We start from the raw sequence: 22764 nt of genomic DNA on the forward strand, positions 1-22764 counted from the left end.
CATAAACAACTTGTGCCGATAGTTATTTGGCTCAATAAATAGTCAGAAAACAAGATAGATCTTAAAGAGAAATGTCAGATTTAGGACATGCATCAAACCAGAGGAACTGCTCGAGAAATGCAGTAAGGTATTTTATCACACCATCTGGACTCACATATCGTTCTAGCCCTGTTCTGGACCTCAGCCTGAGAGATGGCAGGTCACTAAATGAGCGACTCCGCAATAGCTTGTCAAAGAAAGCATTTTGCAGAGTCTCCAAAATAGCAGAGTGGAGACTGTCTTGTGGAGGATGTCGCCATTTCTTGAAGCGTTAAGGCAAAAAAAATGGGGCAATTAGTTGACTACATCATCTTTTAAACACACTGTAAGTGTACAAAGTATAGATTGATAAGAAAATATAGTGCAAATCTTCACAACCAAAGTGCACACTAAATGAGTTTTTATGGAAGGTACCCTTTGTCTATAAGTGGGAAATATCACGCCTTTTTTCCTAAAAAAAGAAGAAGAAGAAATGGTGCAATTCATTTTAGCCATATCACATATGGAAACTTCCTTTCATTTACAGGACCTTCGCCACTGAATCAAGAAATAGGCTAGGAATAGAGAGAAAAAAATAACCATTGCCAATGCTTCCCTTTTCCTTTTCCTCCATTTCTGTTACCTCAAACAAAATTGAGCAGACCGTGCTGCTTAGCCACTAATAATTTTTGCTATTACTTACAAAGAATGACTGATCCTTGAAAGTTGGTGTTTCTGGGGTGCCTTGACTATAAATGGACATTCTTCTTTGAATAGCTGATGCTTTGTTTGTGTTGCCTGTTGATGGGGTGATGTCCTCCACATCAAATGGACTGCAAAAATATAAATCTATTATTACACTGAATCAACAGGAAGCTGTTATTCTACTGAATTACAAGGTTTTCTTTTCACTTAAGGTATTACAGTACAGCATGTGTAATTCAGCTTTTTTCTAGTGAAGTTCTGTACATTGTAAAACAGGTTCACAAAATAGTATTCTTGTATATACTGTGCACTGCTCAAAAAAATAAAGGGAACATTTAAACAACATAATATAACTCCCAAGTAAATCAAACTTCTGTGAAATCAAACTGTCCACTTAGGAAGCAACACTGACTGACAATCAATTTCACATGCTGTTGTGCACATTCAACTTTGTACAGAACAAAGTATGCAATGAGAATATTTCATTCATTCGGATCTAGGATGTGTTATTTGAGTGCTCCCTGTATTTTTTTGAGCAGTATATTTTCATTTCACATTTTCATATCAGTAGAGTGCATACCATGTTTTCCCCAAAACAAGACAGGGCATTATATTATTTTGAACCTTTCTTCAGGGTACAAATATATATGTAGTTTCTAGAACCACTAAGTTTATAGTCAGGGCTGTTCAGATGAGAATATGTTTTATAGAACATATTGGGGTGGCATGCAAAGGAGATGAACTCACTTAAGAATATTTTATATCAGTATCTTAGATTTGTTTAATATTATCCTTTGCACGAGTTATATTCTCATGTTTTACTACTCAATTTTAGCATATTATACTGCATTTTAACTTATTATTTATTCAAATTCCCTCTATTTTAGCCAATTTTATTGTACAGTGGTACCTCGAGATACGAGTTTAATTCGTTCCGGACCTGGGCTCTTAAGTCGAGCAGCTCTTATCTCGAACGACTTTTCCCCATAGGAATTAATGTAAATAATTTTAATTGGTTCCAGCCCTCAAAAAACTCACAAAGTTAGTCTAAATTATGCAGAAAGACATGTTTTTAATGAAGAAATGTACATGTACATATAAATGAATAATGAAGTTTCTTTCACTTAACTTGTAAACTTTCTTAAACTTTTAAATTTACATATGTTCAACTTCTCTGCCACCCAATCCTGTAGGACAGAGGTCCCCAACCCTTTTTGCACCAGGGACCGGCTTTAAGCGATCAAGAGAGGAATGGGTGAATGAATGGACGGAGGGTGGGAAGGAAGGAAGGAAAGAGGGAAGGGACAGGAACAGAGGAAGGAAGCAAGGAAACTTATGAAAGGGGAGAGTAAGAGAGGAATGAGTGAAGGGAGGGAGGGAGGGAAGAAGGTGGGAAGGAGAAAGAAAAGAAGAAATAGAGGAAGGGAAGGTAAAAGAGAGAAAGAAAAAGAGCAAGCAAGAAAGAAAGAAAGAAAGAAAAGAAAGAAAGAAAGAAAGGGGGAAGGGACAGGAACAGAGGAAGGAAGCAAGGAAACTTATGAAAGGGGAGAGTAAGAGAGGAATGAGTGAAGGGAGGGAGGGAGGGAAGAAGGTGGGAAGGAGAAAGAAAAGAAGAAATAGAGGAAGGGAAGGTAAAAGAGAAAGAAAAAGAGCAAGAAAGAAAGCTGCAAGCACCCCCCCCGAGCCCCCCAGGCCGGCTGCAACCTTTTAAAACACGCGCGCCGCTTCGCAGCTGTCTCCTGAAGCCGAACGTGGAAGTTAGCGTTTGGCTTCAGGAGACAGCTCCTTGGCGCTTGTATCTCGAATTTGGGCTTGTAAGTAGAACAAAAATATCTCTCCCCTCCCAGCTCTTATCTCGAGTTGCTCTTAAGTAGAGCAGCTCTTATGTCGGGGTTCCACTGTATTTTAACCAGTCACAGTTTTATGACGACCGGTGTGGTCCTTTTTCTCACTTTGATATGGTCGATTGACTAATCAAATAAAGTTGATATTGGATTATTTTGAACCACAAAATATGGCCTTGGCCTTATTATCATGTGTGTGTGTGTTTGCATTATTTTAGGAGTGCAGCAGGTGGCAAGTGTGGGACTGGATGTCCCATTGTTGCTGCCTCCCCTTCCTGTTCTTGGTACTAGCCGAGCAACTGGCCCACCAATACCACCTCGTGGAGCAGACCCCTGCAAGGCTTGTTGTGCTGTTGCATGCATAAACTGCAGGACTGCCACGAGCTTCATCATACAGCACAGCTAGGGTCCTGCTGCCATTTGTGCATGTAACGGCACAAGCCTGCAGAGTCCTGCCCCACAAGGCAGCAGTGATGGCGTGCCGAGTTTCACAGAGACTCATTTCTGGCAGGTGGAATGTGTTGGGCCTTGAGATGTGTGTCCCATCTGACACTTGTAGCTCCGTCACATTCCTTGGGGAGAGAAGCCCACTGTAAAAGAAACCTTCTCACAACTTCAATCAAACTTCTCGAACACATGAGAAGTTTTCTTTGACAATGGGCTTCTCTGGACACAACACCGAGGAATGCAACAGACCTTAAGGTATTACAGTACAGCATGAGTAATTCAGCTTTTTTCTAGTGAAGTTCTGTACATTGTAAAACAGGTTCACAAAATAGTATTCTTGTATACACTGTGCACTGCTCAAAAAAATAAAGGGAACACTTAACCAACACAATATAACTCCAAGTAAATCAAACTTCTGTGAAAGAAACCTTCTCACAACTTCAATCAAACTTCTCGAACACATAAGAAGTTTTCTTTTACAATGGGCTTCTCTGGACACAGCAACGAGGAATGCGACCGACCTACAAGTGTCAGGTAGGATGCGTGTCTTGCGCTGAGGTGCAATTTGGGGGTGTTAGGTTGGGTGGGGTAGAGTGGTCCACATGGGACTTGTAGGTTTGTCGCATTCCTCGGTGTGTCCACTAATCCTCCCTGCCTTTGGCTCTCGAATGAAGCAAGAGGGGAAGAAACTCTTGCAGGCTCCCTGAGGAAGCCGAGCTAACAGCCAAACTTCTAGCCGGTCTCAGTGGCAGAAGCAGTCATACGTGTGCTTCCTTGTCTCTACCAAACATGCCTCTCTCTCTCTCTCAGTAGGAGAGGGGAAAGAGTGCACTTAAGACACAGCACCAGAAGAAGGAACATTTTGGCTGTACACTGTACGCAAGAAATCTTTCTCCCTTTTTGCTCCAAGAGGCTGTGCAGGCATGGTGAGTCTCACAAAGACTAATTTCTGGTGGAGTTTGGAACAGAAAAAGATTACTTACATGCAGCGTGCAGCCAAAAGAGATGGGGTGAGGGAAGGAAGGAAGGAGGAAATGTAGGTGCTTTGCCTCAGGAAGCCCAGGAGAGTTTCCTCCCCCTCCCATTTCTCTCAAGAGCTGAGAGGTGGGGGAGGGTCAGTGGTTACAACACCGAGGAACGGGTGATTCCCATGCACCGCCCTCACCTGCACCCCACGTCTGAAGGACGTGGGGAGGGCAGATGGAGAATGAGCGGCCTAAGTTGGCGAGTGAGAAAGGGAAGCGGCGGCAGGAGGCAGAGCTGAAGAGGCGGCAATAGGGACAAGCTGGATGTGCCTGTCTACTACTCAAGGCCTACACTTGTGGGCAGCCTTGTTGCCTCCACGCAGGCAGGAGCGCATTTCAAAACACTGCCAGAGAAAGCCCAGAGGAGCTGAGCTAGTCCCATGGGGGTGTGTGTGCGCACCTGTCTCTCACTTGCTCTTGCTCTTCGGGCCGGGAGAGAGAGAGAGAGAGCACGAGAGCAAGCGAGAGGCAGGTACACGCACACCTCACAGGACTGGCTCGGCTCCTCTGGGCTACTGCACATTTCAAAATGGCAGCATTTTGAAATGTGCTCCTGTCTGCAAGGCAGGGATTGGTGCTTGCCTCCTCTTTCTTGCAGGCAGGAGTGTGTTTCAAATTGCCGTAGGCAGAGCCCAGAGGAGCCGAGTTAGTCCCACGGGATGTGCACATGCCTGCCTCTTGCTTGCTCTCGCTCTTGCTCTCCCAGCCAAAAGAGTGCCCACCACAAAAAGAGTTGCTAACAGTATGTCCTCACCCTTTCCCTGGAAAGTAGTGTGTGTGTGTGTGTGTGTGTGTGTGTGTGTGTGTGTCTTATTTCAGCTCAAGTGCAGAAAAGGCTAATTGGCCTTATTATTGGGACATGTCTTATTTTCAGGGAAACACGGCATTATCTATGGGTGCCATCTCAAAATTAACCTACAATACTGTTGTGGTTAGCTCTGGTCCAGCTCCTGCCCCAAGGACTGTGGATGTGGGGGAGACGTCCACATGCTGCAGGCCTGTTTTGCCCCCCTGGTGGAATCTGCTGATGAAGGCTCCTCTGACCAAGAAGACATGAGTGACAGGGAGGAGGAGAGTGTTGCAGACAGCTCAGAAGGAGATCAATTATCTAGCTCCTCCTTGGATTCAGAACAAGAGTTAATGATAAAGCCACGCATGCGGAGAGCGATGCATAGGCAACAACAACTGAGAGATTATTATCAAAGAAAATGAGGCCACCTGTGGTTGGGTGGGGCTGTGGTAATTAGTGAGGGTGCTATAAATAGCAGCCTGTGGGTTTGGCCATTGTGGAGGATTATCTGATCGTTGGGTTTCGTGACTGCTTTACTGACTTTGACCTTTTGTGCGCTGATTTTCCCCCGCTTTGAAACTAAACCAGAGCAAAGTGTGTTTCCCTTTGTGAAAAAAGAAGGACTGTGAATTGCCTCACAGCTGCAAGCTAAGTATCACAGAACTGACAAGGGACTTGTACAAATTACCAGTTTGTTTGGAGACGAGTTCTCTTGGCTATACCAAAAGAGGGCTTGGTTTAAGTGAATTTTCATTATAAAAAACATTGTTTTGAATTTTCAAACGTGTGTGTGTCTGAAATTTGTACCTGTGAATTTTTGGGAGGAGTCTACCAGAGAGCCCGACAGAACAAATACCATCTTGCTTTTTAAAGTCTAGCGTGCCAGTTCAGTAGAAGTATATCCCAGAATTTTATTTTCTGTTGCTGTTGTTACTGGAACAACGGCTGATTTGCAATGATGATGGCTCTCCAAAAAGCCAGCTTTACTTACTGCCAAGTGATTTCCAGATTCAGCTTTATTGTGCCAAGGTCATTGATATCCACAGCGACAATCTGAGGCTGAGCAGCAAACAAATCTTTCGTTTCACAAGTAACACTTCCAACCAAAATATGAGTGGCAAGACCTTTAACTTCTGTGACCTTTGTGTTAATAATTAGAAAGAAAAGAATTGTCAATTAACAGCTCATTATTTCAGTAGCATCTTCAGATATCAAATATTCACCTTTTTTGTGTACTAATCCTTCTAAGACCACATTGTTTGTTCAGAAGTGTAAGAAATACTGGGACTTATGTGTCATTATTGTGTATTGGTATGTGAAAATTACAAGGATACTAAAATGCTTCAGATTTACACAGGACTTCATGCTTGTATGGATGGCATTTTGTTTTGCCATAAAACAGAAAGTTGAAAACCACTTATAATATATTACTAATGATACATTGTTTACACAGTTCAGAGTCATAGAAGCTAATAATAATTTATTTGTGGGAAACTTCAATGAATGAATGAGGAAGTAAGAATAAGGGGAAAATCTAGTACAGTGGTACCTCTACTTACGAACTTAATTTGTTCCGTGACCAGGTTCTTAAGTAGAAAAGTTTGTAAGAAGCAATTTTTCCCATTGGAATCAATGTAAAAACAAATAATGCACGCGATTGGGGAAACCACAGGGAGAGTGGAGGCTCTGTTTCCTCCCAGGAGATTCCTAGAGAGGCCCACGGAGGCTTCTCCCCACCTTTTCTGGCCCTGTTTCATCCCAAGAGATTCCTACAGGGCCCCCCACAGAGGCTTCTCCCAGTCTTTTCCAGCCCTGTTTCCTCCCAGGAGATTCCTAGAGAGGCCCCACAGAGGCTTCTCCCAGACTTTTACGGCCCTGTTTCCTAGAGAGGCCCCACAGAGGCTTCTCCCCACCTGTTTCCTCTCAGGAGATTATTCCTAGAGAAGCCCCACAGAGGCTTCTCCCTGCCTTTTCCGGTTACAGTTTCAGAGGCTCGGGTTTGTAAGTAGAAAATGGTTCTTGAGAAGAGGCAAAAAAATCTTGAACACCCAATTCTCATCTAGAAAAGTTCGTAAGTAGAGGTATTCTTAGGTAGAGGTACCACTGTATGTAAGAGTATGGCATAGGTAAAGAATGCCAAAAGGTACCATATTTAAAAATTAGATCAAGTGGCTGGATTTTATATAAAATAATAATAAATGGTCATGAATACATTAATTATTGTGTTAATGACTGCTATTTTCAAACATTCTCACCATTTCTAACTCTTCTTTCACAAACGCTGCCTGACTTACCTACCAGAACAATAGCATATAAAGAATATTCCTCTTTACATGCAGATGATATAATTTGCAAATAAAAACCTTAATCTCTTATGGCATTACAAAAGACATTGTTCTTTTAGTTGTCACTGAACAAAAATTCTAAAACATATTATTTTGATTATTAATAGCGAAGTTCCACTATAATGTTAATACATATATAATTTTTCTTTTGTTAATTAGTCTGATAAAATAAAATAATTTGAAAGAACAAAGTATAAATTTCAGAATCTCTTTTATACTCAAATAAAAAGTACTGAAAGTATTTAAAAAATGAAAAGAAGTTTGTGTTTATTCATTCAATTGAAAGTGCCTACTTCGTAGAAACACTTAACATTTTATTATTTGATTCTTTTACATTTAATACTTCAATTGAATATTCAACTGATAAGCATCATCTTAGAAATTATATATGAAACTTTCAATTGTGTTCTGTAATACTGATTGAAATGTTGATCATTTATGGAGACTCTTCCCACAAAGCTACTTAATCCGATTTTAAAGTTATGATGGTTACTTAATGACTGCTGAAAAAAATGATGAAAAAAAAGGAGCGGTGACTCACTCAACTAACACAATGACATAGCACCATAATCCTGGGCTCAATTATAGTCAGAAGTTGAGAATTATCTGTATAGAACAGGGCTGTCAAACTTGTGGCCTGCATGTGTCACTCAATGGCTAGGCCCACCCTGGTTTGGTGAAGGGGGGGAAATTATTATATGTCATGTGACGACAACGTGACGATGCGAGTTTGACACCCCGGGTATAGAAGAACAAATTCCCAAATGTGAGTAATCTCTTGAAAATTACAATAAACTGATTCAGATAAATGAAGCTATAAAGCACTTAGTTTCCTTTAGTGCAGTGTTTCCTAACCTTGGCAACTTGAAGACTTCAACTCCCAGAATTCCCCAGCCAGCGAATTTTTCTCAATAGAATTTCACAGTAGAATATGTAAATTCATGCAAAATATTATCAATACATTCAGGGAATTAAGGGAAACCAGAATGACATTGCCTATTCTCCATAGATCACTATTTCTAATGGAATGCATTAGTAGTTTTAAGGAAAGAAGGGTGATTGCTGCCTAGGAAACAATCAGATAAGACAATGGTTCTCAACCTTCCTAATGCCGTAATCCCTTAATACAGTTCCTCATGTTGTACTGATGCTAACCATAAGCCTAGCACCAATTCTCTCAACAGAGCTTTAAGCTGAAGGCAGGAAGGTCGGAGGGACACTCCCACTGTAAACACCTGATTGGCCAGATTGTAAAAATATGTCCCAAGGCGCCAGAATAGAAGTTTAGTTCTAACACCATGGGAAATTTGTCTTTTCCCATGGTCTTAGGTGACCCCTGTGAAATGGTTGTTCGATCCCCAATGGGGTCCCAAACTCCATGTTGAGAGCCACTGAGATTAACGCCGGCTGACTCACCGGCCCCACGGCGATGTTGCTGAAGGGCCGGGCAGACTCGGACCCTTCAGATGGCGGCCGCCATCTTGGTTTCGGCCGAAATCTCGCGAGACGAGATTTCGGCCGGGAATGCCCTGCCCACGTGGCCGGGCATGACGTCGGGTCCGGGCGGGGCCTGCTGGCCCTATTTAAGGGGCAGCAGGCCGGGAAACAGCCTTTTCGCCCGGACCTGGTTGCCTGAGCAGACACTTCTTTGGTGCTGCTCGGCCGCCATTTTGGGTCTCCCTCGTGTTGCGGCCGCCATTTTGTGGCCTGCCGAGGGGGTGAAAAGTGCCGTGCTCGTTGCGCAACGAGGTTTCTTGGAGTCGCAGTAAAACTTTTCTTGCTAAGACAACGTTGAGGCCTTACTCCTCTCCACTTGACAGCAGTCTGCAGGATCCCCCTCGGGCCCGAGGGGACTGGTAACCTCCTCCCGGCTGGGAGGAGGGCGCGGTGGGGGGGTGTTCAGTTTGGGCCCCCGGTCTTGGGCGGTTGTTGTGCGGGAGGCCGGGTTCGCAGGCCTTTGAGGCCTGCCTGGGCAGGGAAGGCCTGCCATAGGGCATATAAAGGGATAAATAATAATAATTTGTATCACTATTCATTTAATTATAAATATTATAATACCTTAAAGGGGTCGTGGTAGCAGGGGCTTCCCCCCCCCTTTTTTCTTCTCTGGAACCAGGCCCTAGGTAAGGCCCTGCGGTAGGGGATTTGTGCCTGCCACTCTTTCAAGGGGTCCGGTTCTAGGTGTTTTTGGTGGCTCATTGCATTTTAGGAAAACCTGTGATGGCTCCTAAGAAGAGGCCTGCCACTGCTCCGTTGGCTCCGCCAGCGGCGCGCCCCAGGAGGGCCCTTAGGCCTTCTGCCCGGGCTCGGGCCAGTAGGGAGGGGACTGCGGGGGTGGTCCCTGACCAGGGGGGGTGGTTTCGTTGCCTACGGCCCCTCAACCTGATCTTTCTCCTGCTTTGTCTTGGGCCAGGGTGTTGGAGAGGCTCGACGAGCTCGAGCAGTGGAGGAGCGGTGCGGTCCCCAGAGCGTCCAGCGATCAAGTGCCCGCGGCGTTGGGGAGAGAGCCGGCGGCGGCCCAGGCTGGGCAGCCGGCTCCGTTCGGACGGCAGGCCCCTGCAGGGCCGATGGCGGCTTTCCCGGGCCCCACACCATTGGGCCCCCCGTGGATGTCTTCAACCCCGTACGGGACAGGTGAGGCTGCACCACACACCACATCCCTGTCTTTTCTTCCTCCCCCTGCCCCGGGTTTCCCCCCGGCGGGGGTCGGGAGTGGGTCCAGCTTTTTGGGGTCCCCCGCGGGCACATGCGGGCAGGTGTGGGCTCCGCCGGTTCCTCCTCCGGGGCCACCGGCGGCCAGCGCCGCTCTGTTGTCCGGGACGGGTCCTGCGGGGACACCAGCGGTGCCAGGGGCAGGGGGGGTGGGTTCCTCCGGCCCCTCCTGTCATGCCCCCGCTCCCGGTTTTCCCTTACCCCCATGGGGCGGGGTAGTCTTTGGCGTGGCGGCCAGCTCGGTGTGGGACCCCTTCGCTTGTATTAAAGCGGGGGCCATACCGTGCGGGCTGCCGTCCACCCCTCTAGGATGCCACCTTCACCCGTCGGTCAAGGAGGCTATTTGGCGGGGTGAATACGTGGATCTTTTTTCGCTTTTGAACCGTGAGGTTCCCAAGCAGGAGAAAGAGATTGTCCCGGGGGAGAAAACAAAGAAGACCAAGGTAACGAAATGCTTCAGCTCTTGGCTGTATGCCTTTCTTACCTATGGGTCGGTGGTGATCCAACGGCAGCCGGCTATGGCCTCTGCCATGTTTAAGTACATAGACTTGATTGCCAGGGCCCATTTTGAATATAAGGGCACCATCTGGCGCCATTATGATAAGGGTTTCCGCATGCGGATGGCGGTGGAGCCTAACTTGCCGTGGGATATGGTGGTCCCGGACCTGTGGTTCCGGGCCACGCATATGTCCGGGAAGGAAGGGTGTGAGCGCACGGATAGTGGGCACTTTATGGAGGAGGAGCCCGGCGCGGCTTCGCCGGCCAAGGCGACTCCGGGTGTGGCTGGCAAGGGGGCCTCGCCCGCTTGTCATGAGTTTGCTGCAAAAGGGGCGTGTTTTCGTCCCTTTTGTAAGTACAAGCATGCCTGCGGGAATTGTGGGGGGTCCCATGCGGCTTCAGTCTGTCCCCGCCCCAAGAAAGGGGCGGAGAAGAAGGGCGGGGGTCCAGGAAAACCTCCCCCACCAGCTGGGGGAAAAGGGGCCCAGCCCAATTAATGTCTCTGTGCTTGAGGGTTGGTTGATCGACTACCACCCTCGCCCGAGAGCCGAGTTGCTCTTGAGGGGCTTCTCCGAGGGATTTAGGATCCCTTATGTGGGTATTAGGAGGGCCTTCATGTCCGACAACCTCAGGTCGGTTGTCGGACATGAAGACATTGTACGGGCTAAGATTCGAAAGGAGGTGGCTGAGGGCAGGGTCCTAGGGCCCTTCCCGGAGCCGCCCTTTCCGAATCTTCGTGTGTCCCCCTTAGGTGTGGTCCCCAAAAAGGCGAGTGGTGAATTTAGGTTGATTCACCATTTGTCTTTTCCGAAAGGGGAGTCAGTGAATGACTTCATTCCTGACGAGCTTTGTTCTGTCCGGTACGCATCCTTTGATGCGGCCGTGGCTATGGTTAGGGAGTGTGGGGTGGGAGCCCTTATGGGTAAATGCGACATTAAGTCGGCATTTCGGCTCCTCCCCATTCACCCAGGCGACTTCGAGCTGCTGGGCTTCCATTTCGAAGGTGGGTTTTACGTGGATAGGGCATTGCCGATGGGCTGCTCTATTTCCTGCTCCCTTTTTGAGAGCTTTAGTACCTTCCTCGAGTGGGTGCTCAGGAGGCGGAGTGGCCTGGGGTCCGTCGTTCATTACCTTGATGATTTCTTGATGGCCGGGCCTGCGCAATCGGAGCAATGCTTTGCTTTGATGCGGGACTTCGAAGCCCTTTGTGCTCAATTGGGGGTGCCTTTAGCCTCCGAGAAGACCGAAGGCCCTGCCACCAGGATTACCTTCCTTGGTATTGAATTGGATTCGGTGGAGCAATCTTCCAGATTGCCCCTGGATAAGTTGATTAAAATCAGGTCCAAGCTTGAGGCGGTCCTGGGCTGCAGGAAGGTTACTCTTCGGCAGCTCCAGGAGTTGGCTGGGATTCTTAATTTTGCCTGTCGGGTAGTGGTGCCTGGTAGGGCTTTTTCTCGCCGGTTGTATGATGCGATGAAGGGGCTAAGTTTGCCCCACCATCGTACCCGCTTATGTGCAGGGGTCAGGGCTGACCTCTGCGTGTGGCGGGAGTTTTTGGAACGTTTTAACGGATTGTCGTTTTGGCGGCAGGAGCTTCTTTTGGAAGCGGAGCTGCAGCTGTGTTCCGACGCCGCAGGGACTTGCGGTTTTGGGGTAGTGTTAGGTGACCAGTGGTGCTGGTCGGCATGGCCTCCGGAATGGAGTGCCTGTTCATTGGTTAAGGACTTAACTTTTTGGAGCTTTTCCCCTTAATAGTGGCCTTAGAGCTCTGGGGGGATCTAGCGGTTGTCCATGTTGTGAACGCCCTGTCCTCTAAGAGTGATAGGGTAATGCGGCTTGTCCGCCATTTTGTGCACAGGTCCTTGTCTTTGAACGCCTTGTTTTTGGCTAGGCACGTCCCTGGTTTAGATAACGGGGTGGCTGACGCCTTGTCCCGTGGTCAGTTGTCCAGGTTTCGGACCCTGGCCCCGTGGGCCCGAGAGTCGCCAGAGGTGTTTCCAGCCCACCTGTGGAGCCTGGGCGGGCTCTCGAGAGCTGGAGAGACGAGGCCTCCAGGGCGATCGCCTTATCGGTAGCTCCTAGTACCCTGCGAGCTTATCAGCGTGCAGGTAAGGAGTTTGGGGATTTCAGGCTGGGTAAGGGTTACCCCCATTGCTGGCCTGCCCCGGTTGAGCACCTAGCTGAATTCTGTGTCCTGCTGAAGGGGCGTGGCCTTTCAGTGAGGACTATCAGGGCTAGGTTAGCCGGCCTCGCCTTTCTGTCCAAGGCGGGGGGGTTTGGTGATTTTACGGGTGATTTTCGCATCCGGAGGATGCTGGAAGGTTGGGTGAGGGAGCGACAGGGGTTTCCCTCTGACACTCGTCGGGCCCTGACGGTTCAGCAGCTGTCTCTGATTAATCAGACGTTTGGCAGTCTGTGTGCCTCTCCTTACGAGGCTCGGCTGTTCAGGGCAGCGACTTGCGTTATGTTTTTTGGGGCCCTCAGGGTCAGCGAGGCAATGGCCTCCTCGCAGTCTGACTTGTCGCTCCGCGCCTTCCAGCTCGCTGATCTGACCTTTAGACAGGGGGGTGTCTCTCTTTTGGTGAGACACTCCAAGACAGATCAGTTACACAGAGGGGTTAGACTTGAACTTAGCGCAGCCACCGATAAGTCTGTTTGCCCGGTGGCTGCCTTGCAGCAATTTTGTGTTTTGCGTGGGTCAGGGCGTGGGTACCTTTTTATACACCAGGATGGTTCCCCCCTGACCCGGTATCAATTCTGGGCGATAGTGTCTAAGGCTAGGTCTCAGGTAGGCATGGACCCCGCCGGCTATGGAACGCATTCGTTCCGTATCGGCGCCGCCACTAGCGCGGCACTTTCTGGTCTCCCGGCCCAACGGATTCAGGAGATCGGCCGCTGGCGGTCAGCGGCATATTTGGGTTATGTTAGGCCCGCTGAGGATCCGGGGCAGGGTTTAGGCTAGGTAACCTCTCTGTGTGTGTCCTCTTCCAGGTTCCCAGTCCAGGCAGAAACCGACGGCGCTGCTGTGTGGCCACAGCATGGTCTTCTGGGCCGGCCGCTCAGCAGCCAGAAGTGCCATCGGGACCCAGCTGTCGTTGGGACGGTGGGTCAATGTTGTTTGGATGGGCCGGAGGGGTATGCGGTGGGAGGGCCTCCTACCGACGCTGCTGGGTACGCAGCATCTCAGGGCGGTACCCGGCGCTGCTGGGCGGGCGGCTACCCAGGGTCGCGCCCAGATGGGACTGGGTGGTCGGCAGCCCATAGCCGCACCCAGATGGCTGGTCTTGCACCTCGGTGGCAATGACCTATGCCTGCTTGGCGGTCTACCGTTGATCGTCCAGGCGCGCGAAGACCTGCGGCGGCTTCGCACGTTATGGCCCACCACGCAAGTGGTGTGGTCAGAGATCCTCCCACGGATCGTTTGGAGGGACGCCATTTCCCTTAGGGCCATCCACCGGGTTAGACGCAGGGTGAATAAGGCCGTGGGGAAAACTGTCAAAGAATTAGGGGGGATTGTAGTGGCCCATCCCCTCATCACTGTAGATCGGCCGTGGCTTTACCGGGCCGATGGCGTTCACCTGTCAGAACAGGGGAACGCCATTTTCTTACAGGACCTGCAGAGGTCTCTGCGTGAGCTGGCGCAGATAGAGGGGGGAGTCGGGGGGCCAAGATAGAGATCTGACCCCCGCTCCGTGGCAGGTTAGGGGCGGAAATCTGGGTGGTTTCAGCAACTGCGCGTTCTCCCTTGGGCATCTTTGGGGATGATTGACAGGTTCTCTCCAAGACCATGGTGGGTGCTACCTGCGCACTTGGGGGAAACCTGTCTTTGGGTCCCGCTATTGAAGTCCCAGGGTAGGGGTGAGCCGGCGGGACCCCCCTCATGCGAGTGTATGGCAGGGTCTCAGGTGAGGGAGAGGTCCCTCACCTGGACCAGCATCGATTACGCCCATAGTTGCCCAGGAATGTTGACCTTTTACGTCATTTCCGCCCCGGAAGTGTTTGTTTGACCCTGCAGGTCCATTTGGTTCCGGGTCATAGTTGAGTATGTTGATTTATGCAAATTTATGCTAATTCATGCTAATTTAATTAATAAATTATGCAAATTTATTATAATAAAAATGACCCAAGTTTAAATCCAGCTCTTGTGTCCGAGTCGTTACTCCGTCTCTTCTGCAATAACGCCGGCTGACTCACCGGCCCCACGGCGATGTTGCTGAAGGGCCGGGCAGACTCGGACCCTTCAGATGGCGGCCGCCATCTTGGTTTCGGCCGAAATCTCGCGAGACGAGATTTCGGCCGGGAATGCCCTGCCCACGTGGCCGGGCATGACGTCGGGTCCGGGCGGGGCCTGCTGGCCCTATTTAAGGGGCAGCAGGCCGGGAAACAGCCTTTTCGCCCGGACCTGGTTGCCTGAGCAGACACCCACCCGCCCTTCCCTATTTTGCAGTGTGCCTAGGGGTCGCCTGCGGGGGCCGAATGGGAATTTTTTGCAGTCTCGCCCATTAGGCCAGGCTGTTTTTTCGCCCATTCCACACTGGGGAGATGGATGGGCGGTTAGGGGGGGTTTGCATTTAATTAGGTTAATTGGCTTACCTCTGGTCATTGGGTAGGCAGGTTAGGGGCGGAAATCTGGGTGGTTTCAGCAACTGCGCGTTCTCCCTTGGGCATCTTTGGGGATGATTGACAGGTTCTCTCCAAGACCATGGTGGGTGCTACCTGCGCACTTGGGGGAAACCTGTCTTTGGGTCCCGCTATTGAAGTCCCAGGGTAGGGGTGAGCCGGCGGGACCCCCCTCATGCGAGTGTATGGCAGGGTCTCAGGTGAGGGAGAGGTCCCTCACCTGGACCAGCATCGATTACGCCCATAGTTGCCCAGGAATGTTGACCTTTTACGTCATTTCCGCCCCGGAAGTGTTTGTTTGACCCTGCAGGTCCATTTGGTTCCGGGTCATAGTTGAGTATGTTGATTTATGCAAATTTATGCTAATTCATGCTAATTTAATTAATAAATTATGCAAATTTATTATAATAAAAATGACCCAAGTTTAAATCCAGCTCTTGTGTCCGAGTCGTTACTCCGTCTCTTCTGCAAAAGAGAAGCAGGAGCCTACAATCACTGAACAGCAGATAAAGAAATTGAGAAAAGACTGTCCCTGGCAATTAAAAGTGGCAGATCGAAAGTTTGTACTTTCAGATTTGCAAGATTCTTTTAATGTAGTCTTACAATAAATAGAATTAGTTCACCTAGCCATATTTCCTGAGAGGGCTGGCAATATTATGGTTATATTACAGTTCTATTTAAGAAAGCCATTTTAGGAAAAAACATTTATTTTCTAAAGCCTTTCAGTGTTAATTGATTTTAATTTCATCAAGTACCTTTTATATTTGCATTTTGTTTTAACTGTTGTAAACAGAAAGACAGGGAATGTATTTAATAAGTAAACAATACATCCATACCTTAATGGAGATTAGCCCAGAAATAAGGGGGAGGAAGATCATTTCTTCTCCATCCCAACTTTGCTTATCATTGACTTCTATTTTGCCTTTTAGTTTCCATCTTTGACGGCCATACCTCATGAAAATCTGTGAAAATGAAACGTAATCTCACTGATTATATTCATAGTTACTTTGTTCTCATTCTACCATTCTGAATCAACCACAATGAGTGAAGAACCCAACAGAACTAATGGATTTGCTTCAACCACAGAAGTGGTTATGTTTTGGATTGGAAAATAATGCAGATCATATATTTCTAAGGAAAAAACTGGATAGAATTCTTAGTACATCACTCTAGAACATCACAAAGAAGAGAAAGAGAGTCGCCTTAAAGTGAGATGAGTTGAAAACAAATCTAAACAAACAAACAAATAATAGCTAAATAAGGTTATTAGCGTAAATATTATTTCATGAAGCCTTACAACATGACACATAAACGCAGAATCATAAAGTATTCAGACTAGAGATATGATTTTGTTCTTGTTCTTTGTTTTAAATTTTCCACCTTGCTACCTGTTGGTAAAATAAAATATCTGTCTCTGGAGGAAAAAAAAAGTTGTCTTGAACTATTGATCTGCTCTACTCTGCCTGTCTTAGTTAGATTTGAGAGGCACCAGAGGGAAAGGACCTATGCCAAGAATAAAATATTTAGAGACTGCTGTCAAGCTTCCAAGACAAAGCTAAAGAAAGATCTGTTGTTATCTCGGAAGGCATCAATCAGCTCTCTGAGACCAATCTCATAGTTTTTATGTGGGAACTGTTCAGAGTGCATTCATCCATAAACAGAGAATAGTGGGACCTTTCTTGCTGTACAGGACATGAGAACAGTAAGAAATGCATGATGGAAGATGACATTTACAAAGTTACTTTACCTCATACTGGTCTCCAGGGCAAAGTCGAGCAAAGCCAGCCAGACCTAGAAGCCAATAACATTTAAAAACTGTTTCAGATGAAATGCTTATGTCTGAGAAGTGTTTCAGATGAAATGTTTGTGTTGTCCCCATTTATGTTAAGGACAACACTCTACAATGTTGCCAGAGCACTTATGAATCTAAAAGAGCAACTTTCAGAGGGCATTTTATCCTCTTCTCTTCATTAATACAAATACAGTAATCCCCCCCCCCCTTCAGCTTCTCTGAAGGACTGGGAATAGTAGTGACTGAAACCTGATTGTTTGCTGTTGCAAAGATTAATATAATGCATGAGAACACTGTTAAATCACACTGGGGAACAATTTGTAACACAATTTCTATTGAGTTTGATTTTTGAGCTTTTTTATAGTTAATTAGGCATGCTGGTTTCAAAACTGTAGTTAGTTTTCTTCTACCACGTCAATTTTTTTCTCTACACCTTATGAGAATGTGACCACTCTTTGCGGAATCAAGAATGGATCATAGGAAGCACTATTGCTTAAACACTCCAGAAAAAGCTATAAGCGAAAATTTTTACATTAATATATAATTACCGTTCGATTAAAAAAAACAACTATTTGTATGAACACAATTTAGCTGGCAGTAACTATTATAGCCTTTGTAAGAATAAAACTATTCTTTGTAAACAATATATTTGTTCAGTCTTTACTTTCCTTTCCTTTATATGCACAATTTGTATGACTTTTGAGGGTATCCTGTAGCTTAAAAAGTTGACGTGATAGACAAAAACTGTGGTTATTTTTGGATCCAGAGTCCAAAAGTTACTTGAAAACAAGTCACAGATTTAACACCATGAAATTGCTGTTCCCCAGTGTTATCAGCCTCTAACTTCTTGAATTCTGCATGCTCAATTGGCACAATCTGAGAATTAATGAATTAGAAATGTAAAATGTAACTTTTAAACTCATATCAAGAAATTAAATCATGTTCAAATAAGGGATGCATTTAGTTTTCACTTCTCATTCAAAGTCATAACATTTGCTTTCTCATGTTAACTATTGGGAAACACTGTCCCTAGAAATAGGTATCATTATATAGATCGAAAGTGAGCAGAAAGAGACATTTTTTACTATGTTTATTTTTTAACATGCATTAAACCCAAATATGGACCTTTTAAAGATATATTTAATTCCTTTGAAAATCCTAGAACTCTAGGTGTGAGATCCTTATGTAAACATGTGTGTGTATGTGAGGGGGCTCTCCAGAGACGAAGAGAAACTTCAAGAGATGAGAAGGAGAAGGGAGTTCTCCTAATTGAAAAACCATTGGTTTGCAATTCCTGAGTTGCAAACTATTTTCATAGTCTTTTCTCTGGAGCAAAATCTGATTCTACAGTTAAGTAGAATTCACAGTTCCTCAGCTTTCCCCCCCCTAACTCTTTATCAGTACTTTAGTTCCATGACAGCAAACCTATGGCACGTGTGCCACAGGTGGCACACAGAGCCATATGGAAGGGCACGCAAGACTTTTCTATGTTTCAGCTCCAGTGCGCATATGCGTGCTGACCAGCTGATTTTCAGCCTTTGGAAAGGCAGTTTCATCTCCCAGATGCTTCAGGGAAGTTTCACTGAAGCCCCAGAGGCAAAAAAAAATCCCCAAACGGACAAAATGGAAGTTCTGAAAAACGCACTTCCGGTTTGCCTCTCTAGGCATTTTTTTTCAGTGGTGGGTTCATACCGGTGTGGTTCAGAGAGCCGTACTGGTGTGACCCCACTGATTTTTGACGATTTTTTCCCGGGCGTCTCCATATGAAAGAAGCCTTCAGCTGTGCTTCGGATAGAAACATAGAAGACTGACGGCAGAAAAAGACCTCATGGTCCATCTAGTCTGCCCTTATACTATTTCCTGTATTTTATCTTATGATGGATATATGTTTATCCCAGGCATGTTTAAATTCAGTTACTGTGGATTTACCAACCACGTCTGCTGGAAGTTTGTTCCAAGGATCTACTACTCTTTCAGTGAAATAATATTTTCTCATGTTGCTTTTGATCTTTCCCCCAACTAACTTCAGATTGTGTCCCCTTGTTCTTGTGTTCACTTTCCTATTAAAAACACTTCCCTCCTGAACCTTATTTAACCCTTTAACATATTTAAATGTTTCGATCATGTCCCCCCTTTTCCTTCTGTCCGGATGAAGAATAAAGGTCAGCATTAAGATGGGGGGGAGCAGGAGGGCTTCTTCTGACATGAAAACGCCATCAATGCTTTAGGTTGTCAATGTCTTTCTGAAATATGGTGTTTAGAATTGCATTTACCGGTAATATTCTTGCTGCAATCTGATCAATACACAATCGAAAAATCATAACTTTTCTTGACTTAACACTAAGTATTTACTAAAGTTCTCATCTAAGAGTCTCTCCCCACCCACAAATATTAAAGTGAAGGGATTGGATTTAGTTGTATGGAGCAACAACAAACTCCTATTGACATTAGAACAAACTTTTTGATCTCTAGGTGGCAGCAGTCCCTCATAAATTCTTGCTGATTGGTGTTTTTTTTTTAAGTTTAGCTTTTTAAAATATTGATTTGTAATCTACATTAATGATAACTACTCTTTAACCTCAATCAAATGTTATAGGGGAAGTCTATTAAAAAGTATGATCGTAAGTGAATACCCTTAGTATTGTAGATAACAGTACAGATAACAAAGATGATGACATAATATTAGACACCATTCACCAATAAATCAATGAACCAATTGTTTCAATAACCATTTCCCCATGCTCAAAGCAAACATTAGAGGTAAACATGGTTCAGATTCTTCTTCTTCCCAGACGCTCAATATTCCAGTTATTGGAACCATTTAATTTTTAGTGCTATCTTGTAGTAAAGCTTTTTTAGGGGAGGAAGTGGGTGCCTCCAAATCAATTTTGGATTTGGATTTGTATGCCGCCCCGAGTCTTCGGAGAGGGACGGCATACAAATCCAAATAATAAATAAATAATAAATAAATAAATAATTTTGACTCCTGGCAACAGTCTGTACAGTTTTGGTGGCAAGATTTCAGTAGCGGTTTGTCACTACTGTACTTTGTTCCTAGGGCTGAAAAAAAAAGTGATTGGCTCAAGACCATTCATCTAGCACTATGGTCAAGACAGGACTAGAACTCATGGAGGTTTGTTTTGTTTCTAGCCTCATGCATTAGACACTAGAGCAGTGATAGCAAAACTTTTTTTCCTCGGGTGCTGAAAGAGCATGTGTGTGCGCTATCGTGCATGTGTGAGTGCCCACACCCATAATTCAATGCCTGGGGAGGAAAAACAGCTTCCCCCTGCCCCTGGAGGCCCTCTGGAGGCCAGAAATGGCCTGTTTCCCAACTTCTGGTGGGCCCAGTAGGCTCCAAACTTCCCTGGAGCTGGGGGAGAGTAAAAATGTGCTTCTCCATCCTCTTGGAGGCTCTTTGGAAGCCAAAAACACCCTCCCAGAGCCTTTGTGGGAGCCAAAATCAGCTGGCCAGCACACACACATGCACGCTGGAGCTGAGCTAGTGCAACGGCTTGCATGCCAGAAGATATGACACCCGTGCAATAAGTTCGCCATCACTGCACTAGACCCACCTGTCTTTCTTACTGCAATTCTATGGATGCCTATTTCAATTCCTTGCATGAAATACTAATGCAGCATAGAACTATAGAATCTGCTTAAAGCCAAACAAAAGAATCAGATGGCATATTTTTAAGAAAATGGCAGGGGTAGCAGCAATTAAGGCCCCAATAAGCAAGAGGATATGTAAAAGAAGAAGAATGGGAACAGCTGGATATGTAGACCTCTGACCTAAACAAATTACCTTTTTTTAGGAGGAAATGGAAAATTAACTTAAATTATAAATAAAAGTTTTCAGTTTCCGTTGGCACACTATACAAAAATAAGGCTTGGAATATGAATCTAACTGATGAAGCTGGAAACCATGATTTTTCATTACATTTGCATCAAGATGTCCTTTAAAACATAGTAAATTTGATAACTGGACATGGCTGGTTTTAAAAAGTGACATATTTGCATCAAAAAAAGAAGAGAGATTTGAGAGACTGGAAGTAAGTCTATTCTTTTACTAAGCCTTTTACTAAGCTATTATGAGATACCCATTTTTTGTTATCATCTTTAAAGCCGAAAATGCATGGGTGACTCACAAATAGTTACCATGTTAATAGACAGCGTACGGTTTCTCTAGCAGATATTAAGAGTGCAACTCCCATCAATCTTTACTATTCTCCAAAATCGTTTAAGGCTATGGGATACAGAATACAACACCTATAAAGTTGCACATGGCTTATGCCAACAGCTAACAACACAATTGAAATACTGTTCATAATGTGGGGTGAGGGGGAATGGGGCTTGGCTATGTTATTTAAAAGAGGTATTGATGCTTACCTAATATGCCTCTTCTTGTAGGATGGAGTTATCATCCAGAATAAGTTATCATCCAGAAAAATCATCCAGTTTTATACCCTAACCTTCTGTGCTCCCTCCGCCCCCACATATGACCCAATATGTTCCCCCACCCCCATGCATGCATGTGCAATCCCACGCATGATTCCTGCTCAGAAACCGCACAAAGAGATCCCTTGCTGAGATGTTTGTGTAGAAAACAACATGAGAAATTACCTTTCATTTTGATGCAGAATTCCCCCATTAAATTTTCCAGCTCTCCTTCAATGGCACACATGTTCTGTGTAGGAAAACGGAAGACTAATATTAGATCAACTATTCCAAATGAACAAATGGTGCCTCTTCCTGATATTGTGCAGCATCTCAAAATGTAGAAGCATATCTCCGGGACCGCCTTCTGCCGCACGAATCCCAGCGACCAATTAGGTCCCACAGAGTTGGCCTTCAACTAAACAATGTCGGCTGGTGGGACCCAGGGGAAGAGCCTTCTCTGTGGCGGCCCCAACCTTTTGGAACCAGCTCCCCCCAGAGATTAGGATTGCACCCATCCTCCTTGCCTTTCGTAAACTTCTTAAGACCCATTTCTGCTGTCAGGCATGGGGGAATTGAGACATCTCCCCCGGCCTATATATTTTATGCATGGTATGTTTGAGTGTATGTTTTATTTTAAATAAGGGGTTTTTTAATTTTTAAATTATTTTTAATTATTAGATTTGTTACTGTATATTGTTCTTATTATTGCTGTGAGCCTCCCCGAGTCTACGGAGAGGGGCAGCATACAAATCTAATTAATAATAATAATAATAATAATAATAATAATAATAATAATAATATAAAGGTACCTTAAAACATTGAACTGTGTTCATTACCACTACCCTGTTTTCCCACAAATAAATCTTCCCTGATAATAAGCCCAATCAGGCTTTTGAGTGCATGGCAATAAAGCCAAGCATTTATTTCAGGGTTCAAAAAAAATATAAGACAGGGTCTTATTTTCAGAAAAAGACGGTAATTATAATGTGGTGAATTCTGAACTAGGCCTTGGTTGAGTTTACAATAATAGTATTGGGTGAAAAAAAATAAGTTTTCCCTTGGAAATCATGCCTTTCTGGTTACCCAGGAATCAAAATCCAATAGTTTCTTCAAGATCACTGACTTTTATTAAAATGAACCATATAAGCAACCATTTTTTCTGTCCATGGGTTCAAATATTCTAGCTGCTAGCAGGACATTTGGAAAACTATGATAAACAATTTATTTCAGTTATAAAAATATCCAATGAAATACAAACACGGGCACTCTTTATACATAGGACTAAACATTTTCATTAATTTCCACATCAAAGTGCTGTTTGTTTTGATAATAGTAAATTCTAGTATAAATTATTGTACTTACATCATATATTAGAAGACATTTAAAAAGTAGACATTTCTATGTATTCCTATGTATGTATGTATGTAACATATTTTTTGCTGATAATGAAAATGAAGGGAGATCTATTTCAAGCTATTTAGCTCTCATCAGCTAGCCATACCCTTACCGGGATTTGAACTTGGGCAGT

At 45.3% G+C, this 22764-nt stretch overlaps 1 protein-coding gene across 5 annotated transcripts in view; it reads right to left on the reverse strand.

The window, feature by feature from the left end:
* RIPOR2 (RHO family interacting cell polarization regulator 2) overlaps window positions 1-22764 on the reverse strand; it is a 96649-nt gene that overhangs the window by 23667 nt on the left and 50218 nt on the right. For all 5 annotated transcript variants that reach the window (XM_070747389.1, XM_070747388.1, XM_070747391.1 and 2 more), the window contains exons 8-12: window positions 21420-21483; window positions 16752-16795; window positions 15841-15966; window positions 5821-5969; window positions 722-851 (exon numbers count right to left, since the gene is read on the reverse strand). In XM_070747389.1, the coding sequence (XP_070603490.1) occupies window positions 722-851; window positions 5821-5969; window positions 15841-15966; window positions 16752-16795; window positions 21420-21483 (513 nt within the window). The remainder of the gene's footprint in view (window positions 1-721; window positions 852-5820; window positions 5970-15840; window positions 15967-16751; window positions 16796-21419; window positions 21484-22764) is intronic.

Source organism: Erythrolamprus reginae, chromosome 3, assembly GCF_031021105.1.
Source record: "Erythrolamprus reginae isolate rEryReg1 chromosome 3, rEryReg1.hap1, whole genome shotgun sequence".
NCBI classification, from domain to species: domain Eukaryota; kingdom Metazoa; phylum Chordata; class Lepidosauria; order Squamata; family Dipsadidae; genus Erythrolamprus; species Erythrolamprus reginae.